At 42.6% G+C, this 13,668-nt stretch overlaps 1 protein-coding gene across 3 annotated transcripts in view; it reads right to left on the bottom strand.

The window, feature by feature from the left end:
- Positions 1 to 664: 664 nt before the first annotated feature.
- The window catches only part of LOC134069953 (nuclear GTPase SLIP-GC-like), a 52,347-nt gene continuing 39,343 nt past the window's right edge, over positions 665 to 13,668 (bottom strand). For all 3 annotated transcript variants that reach the window (XM_062526115.1, XM_062526116.1, XM_062526117.1), the window contains one exon: positions 665 to 1,160. In XM_062526115.1, the coding sequence (XP_062382099.1) occupies positions 1,024 to 1,160 (137 nt within the window). In that variant the 3' untranslated portion in view covers positions 665 to 1,023. The remainder of the gene's footprint in view (positions 1,161 to 13,668) is intronic.

Raw genomic sequence — 13,668 nt, 5'->3', positions numbered from 1 at the left:
AATGTCTTCTGTACCACTTTTTGAAGTCAGTCTTTTAACAACATGTAATTGAAACGCGAGGAAACCAAAAAGTCTTCTTTTGAAATGTTTACTTATAAAAACATAAAATTATACAGACATATGGCTCGCACGGTCAAAAAATTGTGTTGCTTCCAACGTCTCTGACTTCAAACTAAACCTAATTACGTTCAATCAATTACGCTATGACGTAGTGATATCTTATTGGAAGCTCAAATACTGCAACATTATCAGACTTAAACATGACTAAATTATGCATTTTAAACAATACACATCTGATGAATTCTTTCTTAGCATTTTAACTGTTTTTAAACTAAATTATGAATTCAAATGAATTATTCCCTATTTGGCTCTTACAATATTTATCATCTGTCAACAGATTTCCGTACCCAAAACTTCTGCTATTCTGCTAACAGAATCTAGTTGGGGTTTTGTTTGTGTGCTCTGGTGTATCGGACTCTCCTTCGTAAATACACAGCTGGTGTCACTACTCCTGTATGTACCAGTGCATTGTGCTGTGTGTTTTGCCCATAAACAGTAGCAAGTAAGCCCATGAGTCACCTCTGTAGGCTGTCGCCTCTGTTGCAAGGACTTTGAGCTTCTCAATAACACAGGGGAGGCAATGAAACACAAAACATACTCTTGATGGTCTTTTAACAAAACCCCGAACCAAAGGTTAGGGTTCTGAGTTTATTGAGTACAATACAAAATAGAATAAAAAGCCCTCTGGCTCTCAATCTGCGAGAGAAGAGAAGAAGAGAGAAGAGGAGGGAAGAGACAGTTGAAGGGAGGCCGTTCTCTTTTTATAATTCTCCAGTGGGCTGTACATCCTAGCACAAGCGCATCACATCCTGCCAAGAGCGAATGGTTCTCTACTTCCTGTTCTTCTGTTTGGTGGCTTCTTTCTGACTCCTGACTGGCCTACAGTTGTGTGTTATCAGTATTCTTATACCTGTTCAAAGCACATTTCATTTAAAACACACAACACTTTATATCTTAAACAAGTCATTTTAAATCTAAACAATCTGCGAGAGATGAGGAGAGAAGAGAAGAAGTACTTCCAGCAGGGTCAGCAGGGTTAGCATGTCCACCAGGCTCCTCACTTGGTCCTGCAGCAGCTGGCTCCTCTGCAGAACCAAGAACTGTGAATATAAATGTAAAGTCATTGCCTCAGTCTTTAGTAGTTTGGGCCATGTGCTTAAAATGTATGTGCATGGCCTACAGGTTTGTGGACTGTGTGTGTGTGTGTGTGTGTGTGTGTGTGTGTGTGTGTAGTGTTCAAATTATGCTATGAGCTTCGGAGGTACAACTAATTCCATTTTATATGGGCTTATACACAGATGATATCACACCTCACGGTCAATTTTCCTTTGAAATACAGTATAGGTCATACAGTATGACCGTGGCTGGCTGACCGACAAGGTAAAAGAAATGAATCATACAGGGGTGTTTTAAGGCCCCCGTGCGTAAAAAAAAAAACCTGCTGGTATAGCAGTGCAATGTGAACATAGAAATGCATAGACTAATAGCAAACATTACAGCAGGTCCGGCCCGACGCTTAGGCAGTATAGGCAAATGCTAAGGGCACCGCACATCCAGGGGGCGCCAGAAATGGAGGGAAAAAAGTGTTACTTCCACTATTCTTAAAACTGATATTACAATGTCTTAATAAGCCCACATTAATTTCACAGCATAGCAAAGCCTACTAGTAATAATAGCCTACTTTCCTAAGGCGCCCCCGCCCCCTTCCCTGAGAAATTACCTGTGACGGGCGAAAAACGCAAAATGCAAAACGTAGCCTACTTCTCTGTCGGATTGATCAGAAAGTTCTAGTCACAGGCGTGACAGAGCACGATTTTAGCTTTCCTATGGTATTATGTAGGCCTACTAGTTGCTGTGATAAACATTTTGCGAGAAAAACCAACGTGAATGCTTCATGAAATGTAAAACATTTTGCACATAACTGCAACGGTCAAAAAAATGCGAAATGCACATCCATTCTTCTGTGTTGGATTGCTCACAAAGTTCTAATCACAAATATAGCCGCAAGCGGCGATGGCGGGCCCGAGCACCTGCGGTGCGGACCCGTGACAATTTTGGAATCTAACAAAGCAACACGTACTTGTTGGTGGACATGTGCATGAGCAACACACATGCCCACCAAATTTGGTTAATTTTCATCAATATATGTGTCAACCACAACAGAAAACAAGCTAGGTGGCGCTATAGAGTCCCAAAGCCACACCCAAGGCCAGAGCTCTGTCTATGACTAGTGGCAGCAATAACACACAAGTGTACCTAATTGTCATGAATGTATGTGTCAACAAAAATAGACAATGTGCTAGGCTAGGTGGCGCTATAGAGTCTCTAAGCCACACCCTAGGCCAGAGCTCTATCCCTAACTAGCTGTAGCAATAACACTCATGCCCACCAAATGTGGTTCATTTTCGTGAATGTGTCAACCATAATAGACAATGTGCTAGAAGGCGCTATAGAGTCCCTAAGCCACACCCTAGGCCAGAGCTCTATCCCTGGCTAGCAGTAGTAATACCACATATGCGCACCAAATATGGTTCATTTTCGTGGATGTATCAACCACAACAGACAATGCGATAGGTGGCGCTATAGAGTCCCTAAGCCACACCCTAGGCCAGAGCTCTGTTTCTGACTTGCGGCAGTAATAACACACAAGATCACCAAATTTGATTCATTTTCGTGAATGTATATCAACCACAACAGGTAACACACTAGGTGGCGCTATAGAGTCCCTAAGCCACACCCTCGGCCAGAGCTCTGTATCTGAATAGCTATAGCAAAACACATGCCCACCAAATTTTGTTCATTTTCGTGAATGTACGTGTCAAGCACAACAGACAATGCGCTAGGTGGCGCTATAGAGTCCCTAAGCCACACCCGAGGCCAGAGCTCTGTCTTTGACTAGCGGCAGCAATAACACACAAGCCCACCAAATTTGGTTCATTTTTGTGAATGTTTGTGTCAACCACAACAAACAACGCTCTAGGTGGCGCTATAGAGTCCCTAAGCCACACCCTCAGCCAGAGCTCTGTCTCTGACTAGCAATAGGAATAACACACATGCCCACCAAATTTGGTTCATTTTCGTGAATGTTTGTGTCAACCACAAAAGATAACGTGCTGCTAGGTGGCGCTATAGAGTCCCAAAGCCACACCTTAGGCCAGAGCTCTGTCTCTGACTAGCAGAAGCAATTCCACATGTAGCTGCCAAATTACATCCAATTCATAAAAATTTTTCTGCCTATAACACCAACTTCCTGTTTCTTAATAAAACGCCATAATTCAAACCTTCGCCATTTCGATATACTTTTGAAATTCAAAAATCTGTTCGCAATTCCTCTCGGGCAACCCCTCAAGATCATTTTAGTGCTTATATGACATGATTTTGATAAACCGTCTAGGAGAAGTGTTTCAAAATACGTGATGTGCAAAAATCATAATCATAATCATAACTCAAATTCTTCTGAGATTTACTATATTGTTTAAATGTAAAAGTTGTTCAGATTAATACAACACATATGCCCACCAAATTTGGTTCATTTACGTGCATTTATGTGTCAAACACAACAGAAACCGCGCTAGGTGGCGCTATAGAGTCCCTGAGCCACACCCATGGCCAGAGCTCTGTCTCTGAATTTCGATTGCAATTCTACAAATGGCTGCCAAATTACAAGAGTTTTAGAGCATGCCAAGTTGGTGAAATAAGAAAAACAGGTAAGACGGAAAAAACTATAAAATATAGCCGCAAGCGGCGATGGCGGGCCCGAGCACCTGCGGTGCGGACCCGTGACATGTGCGGAATCTAACAAAGCAACACGTACTTGTTGGTGGGCATGTGCATGAGCAACACACATTCCCACCAAATTTGGTTAATTTTCATCAAAGTATGTGTCAACCAGAACAGACAACAAGCTAGGTGGCGCTATAGAGTCCCAAAGCCACACCCAAGGCCAGAGCTCTGTCCCTGACTAGTGGCAGCAATAACACACAAGCGTACCTAATTGTCGTGTATGTATGTGTCAACAATAATAGACAATGTGCTAGGTGGCGCTATAGAGTCCCTAAGCCTCACCCTAGGCCAGAGCTCTATCCCTGACAGGCAGTAGCAATAGCACACATGCCCACCAAATGTGGTTCATTTTCGTGAACGTGTCAACCATAATAGACAATGTGCTAGGTGGCGCTATAGAGTCCCTAAGCCACACCCTAGGCCAGAGCTCTATCCCTGACAAGCAGTAGCATTAACACACATGCCCACCAAATGTGGTTAATTTTCGTGAATGTATCAACCACAACAGACAATGCGTTAGGTGGCGCTATAGAGTCCCTGAGCCACACCTGAGGCCAGAGCTCTGTCTCTGACTAGCGGTAACAATAACACACAAGCCCACCACATTTGATTAATTTTCGTGAATGTATGTGACAACTACAACAGCCTATATGCTAGGTGGCGCTATAGAGTCCCTAAGCCACACCCTTGGCTAGAGCTCTGTCTCTGACTAGCAATAGCAATGACACACAAGCCCACCAAATTTGGTTCATTTTCGTGAATGTTTGTGTCAACCACAACAGATAATGGGTTGCTAGGTGGCGCTATAGAGTCCCTAAGCCACACCCTTGGCTAGAGCTCTGTCTCTGACTAGCAATAGCAATAACACACATGCCCACCAAATTTGGTTCATTTTTGTGAATGTTTGTGTCAACCACAACAGATAACGTGCTGCTAGGTGGCGCTATAGAGTCCCTAAGCCACATCCTTGGCTAGAGCTCTGTCTCTGACTAGCAATAGCAATAACACACATGCCCACCAAATTTGGTTCATTTTCGTGAATGTTTGTGTCAACCACAACAGATAACGTGCTGCTAGGTGGCGCTATAGAGTCCCAAAGCCACACCCTAGGCCAGAGCTCTGTCTCTGACTAGCAGAAGCAATTCCACATATAGCTGCCAAATTACATCCAATTCAAACCCTTTTTTCTGCCTATAACACCAACTTCCTGTTTCTTAATAAAACGCCATAATTCAAACCTTCGCCATTTCGATATACCTTTGAAATTCAAAAATCTGGTCGCAATTCCTCTCGGGCAACCCCTCAAGATCATTTTAGTGCTTATATGACATGATTTCGATAAACGGTCTAGGAGAAGTGTTTCAAAATACGTGATGTGCAAAATTCATAATCATAATCATAACTCAAATTCTTTTAAGATTCACTATGTAGTTTCAATGTAAAAGTTGTTCAGATTAGTACAACACACATGTCTACCAAATTTAGTTCATTTTCGTGTATGTATGTGTCAACCACAACAGACAATGTGCTAGGTGGCGCTATACTGTCCTTGAGCCACACCCTAGGCCAGAGCTCTAGTTCTGAGTAGCGTTACCAATTCCACACGTACCTGCCAAATTTCAAGAGTTTTAAAGCATGCCAAGTTGGTGAAAAAAGGGCAAACATGGAGCGTAAGAATTCCACTATAATAATAATAATAATAATCTGAGCAAAAACAATAGGGCCTTGCACCTACGGTGCAGCCACTTTCAGTGGCCGCACCTCGGTGCTCGGTGCTCGGGCCCTAATAAATATAGCCGCAAGCGGCGATGGCGGGCCCGAGCACCTGCGGTGCGGAGACCTGTGACATTTCGGAATCTAACAAAGCAGCATGTGCGTGTTGGTGGGCATGTGCATGAGCAACACACATACCCACCAAATTTGGTCAATTTTCCTGAATGTATGTGTCAACCACAACAGACAACACGCTAGGTGGCGCTATAGAGTCCCTAAGCCACACCCTAGGCCAGAGCTCTATCTCTGACTATCGATAGCAATAACGCACAAGCCCACCAAATTTGGTTCATTTTCGTGAATGTGTGTGCTAACCACGACACACAATGCGCTAGGTGGCGCTATAAAGTCCCTAAGACACTCTTGACAAGAGCGCTGTCTCTGAATAGCTATAGCAATAACACATATGCTAACCAAATTTGGTTCATTTTTGTGAATGTATGTGTCAACCACAACAGACAATGCACTAGGTGGCGCTATAGAGTCCCTAAGCCACACCCAAGGCCAGAGCTCTGTCTCTGAATAACTATAGCAATAACACACATGCCCACAAAATTTGGTTCATTTTGGTGAATGTACGTGTCAACCACAACAGACAATGCATTAGGTGGCGCTCTAGAGTCCCTAAGCCACACTCTAGGCCAGAGCTCTGTCTCTGACTACCGATAGCAATAACACACAAGCCCAGCAAATTTGGCTAATTTTCGTGAATGTTTGTGTCAACCACAACAGACAACTTACTTGGTGGCCTTATAGAGTCCCTACGCCACACCCTCTGCCAAAGCTCTGTCTCTGACTAGCCATAGCAATAACACACAAGTCCACCAAATTTGGTTCATTTTGGTGAATGCACGTGTCAACCACAACAGTCAATGCATTAGGTGGCGCTCTAGAGTCCCTAAGCCACACTCTAGGCCAGAGCTCTGTCTCTGACTACCGATAGCAATAACACACAAGCCCAGCAAATTTGGCTAATTTTCGTGAATGTTTGCGTCAACCACAACAGACAACGCACTAGGTGGCGCTATAGAGTCCCGAAGCCACACCTTAGGCCAGAGCTCTGTCTCTGACTAGCGATAGCAATAACACACAAGCACACCAAATTTGGTTCATTTTCATCAATGTATGTGTCAACCACAACAGACTATGTGCTAGGTGGCGCTATAGAGTTTTTTAAGCCACACCCTAGGCCAAAGCTCTGTCTCTGACTAGTAGTAGCAATAACACACAGGTCCACCAAATTTGGTTCATTTTCGTGAATGTTTGTGTCAACCACAACAGATAACATGCTGCTAGGTGGCGCTATAGAGTCCCAAAGCCACACCTTAGGCCAAAGCTCTGTCTCTGACTAGCCATAGCAATAAGACACAAGTCCACCAAATTTGGTTCATTTTCGTGAATGTTTGTGTCAACCACAACAGATAACATGCTGCTAGGTGGCGCTATAGAGTCCCGAAGCCACACCTTAGGCCAGAGCTCTGTCTCTGACTAGCGATAGCAATAACACACAAGCACACCAAATTTGGTTCATTTTCATCAATGTATGTGTCAACCACAACAGACTATGTGCTAGGTGGCGCTATAGAGTTCCTAAGCCACACCCTAGGCCAAAGCTCTGTCTCTGACTAGTAGTAGCAATAACACACAAGTCCACCAAATTTGGTTCATTTTCGTGAATGTCTGTGTCAACCACAACAGATAACATGCTGCTAGGTGGCGCTATAGAGTCCCAAAGCCACACCTTAGGCCAGAGCTCTGTCTCTGACTAGCAGAAGCAATTCCACATGTAGCTGCCAAATTACATCCAATTCCTAACCTTTTTTCTGCCTATAACACCAACTTCCTGTTTCTTAATAAAACGCCATAATTGAAACCTTCGCCATTTCAATATACTTCAAAAATTCAAAAATCTGGTCGCAATTCCTCTTGGGCAACCCCTCAAGATCATTTTAGTTCTGATATGACATGATTTCGATAAACCGTCTAGGAGAAGTATTTCAAAATATGTGATGTGCAAAAATCATAATCATAATCATAACTCAAATTCTTCTAAGATTCACTATATAGTTTGAATGTAAAACTTGTTCAGAATAATACAACACACATGTCCACCAAATTTGGTTCATTTCCGTGAATGTATGTGTCAACCACAGTAGACGGCGCGCTAGGTGGCGCTATAGAGTCCCTGAGCCACACCCTAGGCCACAGCTCTGTGTCTGAGTATCAAATGCAATTCTACATATGCCAGCTAAATTGCAAGAGTTTTAGAGCATGCCAAGTTGGTGAAAAATGTTACTGGTAAGATAATTATACTATAATAAATATAGCCGCAAGCGGCGATGGCGGGCCCGAGCACCTGCGGTGCGGACCCGTGACATTTCGGAATCTAACAAAGCAACATGTGTGGGTTGGTGTGCATGTGCATGAGCAACACACAGGCCCACTAAATTTGGTTAATTTTCGTGAATGTATGTGTCAACCACAACAGACAATGCGCTAGGTGGCGCTATAGAGTCATTAAGCCACACCCTAGGCCAGAGCTCTGTCTCTGACTTGCGATAGCAAAAACACACAATCCCGCCAAATTTGGTTGATTTTCGTGAATATATGTGTCAACCACAACAGACAATGCGCTAGGTGGCGCTATAAAGTCCTTAAGCCACACCCTAAGCCAGAGCTCTGTCTCTGACTTGTGATAGCAATAACACACAATCCCGCCAAATTTGGTTAATTTTCGTGAATATATGTGTCAACCACAACAGACAATGCGCTAGGTGGCGCTATAGAGTCCTTAAGCCACACCCTAGGCCAGAGCTCTGTCTCTGACTTGCGATTGCAATAACACACAAGCCCGCCAAATTTGGTTCATTTTTCGTGAATGTATGTGTAAACCACAACAGACAATGCGCTAGGTGGCGCTATAGAGTCCCTACGCCACACCCTAGGCCAAAGCTCTGTCTCTGACTAGTAGTAGCAATAACACACAAGTCCACCAAATTTGGTTAATTTTCGTGAATGTTTGTGTCAACCACAACAGATAACATGCTGCTAGGTGGCGCTATAGAGTCCCGAAGCCACACCTTAGGCCAGATCTCTGTCTCTGAGTAGCAGTAGCAATTCCACATGTAGCTGCCAAATTACATCCAAATTAGTCACTGTTTTCTGCCTATAACACCAACTTCCTGTTTCTTTAATAAGTTGCCATAATTCAAATCTTTGCCATTTCAATATGCTTCGAAAATTCAAAAATCTGTTCGCAATTTCTCTTGAGCAACCCCTCCAGATCATTTTACTGCCCATATTACATGATTTCGATAAACCGTCTAGGAGAAGTGTTTCAAAATACATGATGTGCAAAATTCATTATGATAATCATAACTCAAATTTGTCTAAGATTCACTATGTAGTCTCAATGTAAAAGTTGTTCAGATTAATAAAACACACATGCCTACCAAATTTGGTTCATTTTCGTGCATGTATGTGTCAACCACAACAGACAGCGCGGTAGGTGGCGCTATAGAGTCCCTGAGCCACACCCAAGGCCAGAGCTCTGTGTCTGATGTGCCGACTGTGATTCCACATGTAGCTGCGAAATTACAAGAGTTTTGGAGCATGCGAAGTTGGTGAAAAAGGCCGCACGGGCAAAGAGGAAAAAAGAATAATAATAATCTGAGCAAAAACAATAGGGCCTTGCACCTACGGTGCAGCCACTTTCAGTGGCCGCACCTCGGTGCTCGGGCCCTAATAATAATAAGAAGAATCTGAGCAAAAACAATAGGGCCTTTCAGTGGCCGCACCTCGGTGCTCGGGCCCTATAATAATAAGAAGAAGAATAATCTGAGCAAAAACAATAGGGCCTTGCACCTACGGTGCAGCCACTTCAGTGGCCGCACCTCGGTGCACGGGCCCTAATGATAACATATACATATCATCTGACAGAGCACAGTCTTAGCTTTCCGATGGTATTAAATACTAGTTGATATAATAAACGGGAATTCGCGAGAAAATCAATGTGAATTTAGGCTACATGAAATGTAATCATTTGCATTCCATCTATTACTCTCAGTGGAATCTCTCAATAGCCTACATGACAAACCATACATCAAAATAAACGACAGACCTTACCAAATACGAGGATATGAAGCATTCATTTGTACAATAAGCCATTCCCGAGTAATTCCCGTTTTTAAATTGCAGCACATTTCTACTTGGTTTTGAACATTTATTTAAATGATATAGAATTACATCGAAAACATAACCATTACTTCCAGATATGCATTATGCCTATTTTAGACTAGGCAAAAACCATGGCTAAAGCCTAATTACAGTAGGCTACTCTCACATTCTTAAAGTGTCAGGCATTGAATTCAACCTACAGTGTAATGACATATAAAGATAAATATAAGTCGATATGACAATCGTGTCAAATTTAAGTCAAAATAAAAATCAATAGGCCTATGAAATAGTTAACTTTTACTGTATGTATAATTGTATGTATAAATATGGCAATATGAATTTCGAAATGTTTGAGATCCAAACGTATTATAGTGTGTTGGGGGATTATATGCCTTATAATGTCTTTGATCTCCACTGGTGTGGTGGGGGCTCCAAAATCAAATCAAGAAAGTAAAGTATTACAATTCTTGACTTCATATCATTTTTAAATTGTGACACTTTACAATTATTATCATGTATTTATCTATTTCCATAGATAGATAGCCGCCCATTATCTATGATTCTGTAAGTAACTATTGTTGTATTGAATGTGAGCTATCAGTCTACAACACCACTACAAATGGCACTGGGAAACCTATAGGCATACTGTTATATTTATTCACCTGGTTCAACAACTGTCACATGTTATAGCCTAGTATAGGCTATTGCCCCCATGTGTCTGTCAAGGGGCCTGCACTAAAAGATTGTGCTGATACCTTTTGCATCCATTTTTTGTTGCCCCCCAAAGATGACAACCTGGTAACCCCTCTACGCTATTTATATTGTTTTTCATATGTTCAGTTCACTATTTTATTTGTTTCTTTAAGGCTTTCTAAGTAGTTTGAATGTGCTTTGCTTTATTTTCATATGTGAATGTTCAAGACAAAGCTCAGTGTCTTGTGAGTGTATGTACACTAGCAGTGTAATTTACTGTGATGCAAGGGGGCGCTCAGTGCTTAATTTGTAAAGTGGGAGGTGCCGGAACGCAGATGATGGGTGGATCCGGCGACTCAAAAAGAAATAAATTAATAAATAAATAAATAAATAAATAAAGGGTACGCGGGACGACGACGCACAAGGATTCTGTGTGCACTAGCCTACAATTAAACCAGTTACCGAGTGCGGAGACAGAGTGCAGATTCGCATGTTTAAGGCTTTATTTCGCCAACACTGCAAGACAGTAAGCTAGCCAAGGTTATTTTAACCACAACGGACAACGCTCAGAATAAAAGGATGAACTCCAAACAAGCACACAATACTCACTCAAAGTTCGCCCGTTAACTCTCCAAACACACGTTAACGCAACACAATATATTGAGAGTACCAGCAGAGAATAATTAAGACTTCATTTTACTTACACATATATCGTATTTGTCCAAAACAGCCCATACAGTATCCATAGATAGACACCTGCCTCTATTTCCCTACTCCTCAGATCCCGTGCAGATATGACCTTTGGCAATCCATGATTTCATGTAGGGAATGGGATTGAACCGGGTGGCTTAAGCAGTGGGCCGACAAGGCCAATAGAGAGTTGTGAGGAGATGGTAGAGGGGAAAAGAGATGCTCAATTTGCTGCGCAAATCAAGTTAATCTGCGAAAAACCCCGCTCATGCACTTGAGATGGGGACAGTGTTGACCGCGGCCAAAAGGTCCGAACGAACCAGGCGCGCGGGAACCTCTTTTTGACCAGGGGTGCTGAATAACAAAATAATGAAGAATGTCCAACGATTTCTCCCTGCTATACATGTTTTGGATTTTGACTGCTAAATACGTCATTAGCGCGGTGTACGGTTGAGGGCATAGCCTGTCCTTTGCAACCACAAATTCAAATGTTCTACAAATGCGACAGCACCAGGCGCGTCTCTATAGGTGTTCAAAAGATAAGGGGCTATACCTCGGCTGACCCTTCCATTTCCCGGGTGTCCGGGGGTTTTTCCCCGGGAAAATTTTAAAATTGGGCTGTGAAAGATGCGATTTCAACATAGTTTGAGAAGGAAAGTAAGGCCAGGTTCCGGATCTCAAATTAAGCCTTGAATAGCTGCCGGATCCAACGTCGGAGGTTCCGGATCTTGTTCCGGCTTGTTCCGGCTCAAATTAAGCACTGGGGGCGCTCCCTAAAATCTTGCCTAGGGCGCCAAATTGGCTAGGGCCGGCCCTGCACAGGGCCGGCCCTAGCCCATTGGCTGCCCTAGGCGATACTGAGATTTTGCGCCCCCCCCCCTATTTAATTCCCACATTTTATTGGGGGTTCTGGGGTGTCTCCCCCGAGAAAATTTTGTAAATATTATTATGTAAATGCATAAATTCTGCGCACTTTCAGTCAGAGATTAGGGCCAGCACTATGCCTAAAACACATGTATGTCTCCAAAACATTCCTCACCTGTTAACCAGACATGCATGAAAACAATTAAAACTCACAGCCATAGGTTATTTAGAATGATTGATGACTGTAACCGTTAGATAGGCCTCTGCTATTGAAGATTTGGAATAATTAATTTGGAATGTAATATGCTAAATAATTCTGATGTTTTCTAATCTTATTTGATTTGATGTCTTATAATTTGGTATAACTTTACTTAGTGTGATTACACTGTAGGCCCAACGTGACATGTTGTTTAATTAGGTGCATGTCACTTTAAGACTTTTTAGTTTTTGGTTTAGAACGTGATTGAATGATACACGGCATGTTTGGATTTCCACGGTTTTTCTGGCCGTGTTGGTCGTGTCAGTTGTAATGGAAGACAATACTTTTTATAAGAACACGCGTCAGCCATAGGACTCCTATTAGATAAGTTTTGTTTATTGGAACCGGACCTACAATGACTTTCTCTTCAGCATTGTAGTAACATATAGCTAACCGTTAAAACGAGGCAGATATGACATTGCAAAAAAGTTTACAATGTAACGTTGCAAAGATTATGCAGACTGTTACGATTGACTGACACACGCTCACACACCATCAGCCTGTCGAAATCATACGCCGGATGCGTATGATGCGTCTTTCTACATGGGTTTAGTTATCGGGCTATTATGAGACCACGCTTTTGTTACAATTGAAGACGCTAGCTCCGCTTTGCAGGCTACTTTGTAATGACTTTCTGTTTCCAGCGTTTCTTATTTTGTCAATCAATGTTGTTTAAAAAAGAAAGAAAGAAAGATGCTTTAGGGCGCCCCTCAACCAATTTGGCGCCCTAGGCGGTCGCCTAGTTGGCCTGTAGGAAGAACCGGCCCTAGGTACAGATTACAGAAATGGCAAAGATACTACTTAAATTTACAATCCAGAATTGTTTACAGATGGGCTACAGAAGGTCTACCGTTTAATAACCAAGTTCACCTAGCCTAGTACAAGGACTGCCTGTGGTTCATTTGATTTGTTTTCTTGAATAGCTTAAAGGGAAACTATGGAGGTTTGGTGATTTCATCGCCGGTTTCGTTTTCGCTCATTTTACGCTTGCAGGTTTCTCTGGAGAGCTTCCCCTGCAGCTTTAGTGTGTATATTTTACAACACACCTCAATCGGTCAGTCTCCCTTTTCAAGAGCATGATCGCGAAGCTGGAGACTTTCTGTTTGTCAGTGCCACCGTCCCAGTAGCACAAACTTGCAAGCGTGTTTTTTCCGCTCAGAGGCGGAATAAGTCAAATAACCATTCCAATAACTCCGAAGCTGATTAGTTATTATTATGCAAATTAAGCATAGTTAACCAAGTTTGGGTCGCGGGGACGTTCTGAAAGGGTCGCAGACTGAATTCCCATTTTAAAATAAATAATAATTAAATAAATAAATGTATTCCTCAGTCCACAAACTTCGAAGCCCCCATTCTAACATTATGCTACC

This window comes from Sardina pilchardus, chromosome 22 (assembly GCF_963854185.1).
Source record: "Sardina pilchardus chromosome 22, fSarPil1.1, whole genome shotgun sequence".
In the NCBI taxonomy this organism is placed as follows: domain Eukaryota; kingdom Metazoa; phylum Chordata; class Actinopteri; order Clupeiformes; family Clupeidae; genus Sardina; species Sardina pilchardus.
Note: the sequence above shows the minus strand (reverse complement) of the source record. Positions and strands in the feature narration are given on the sequence as shown.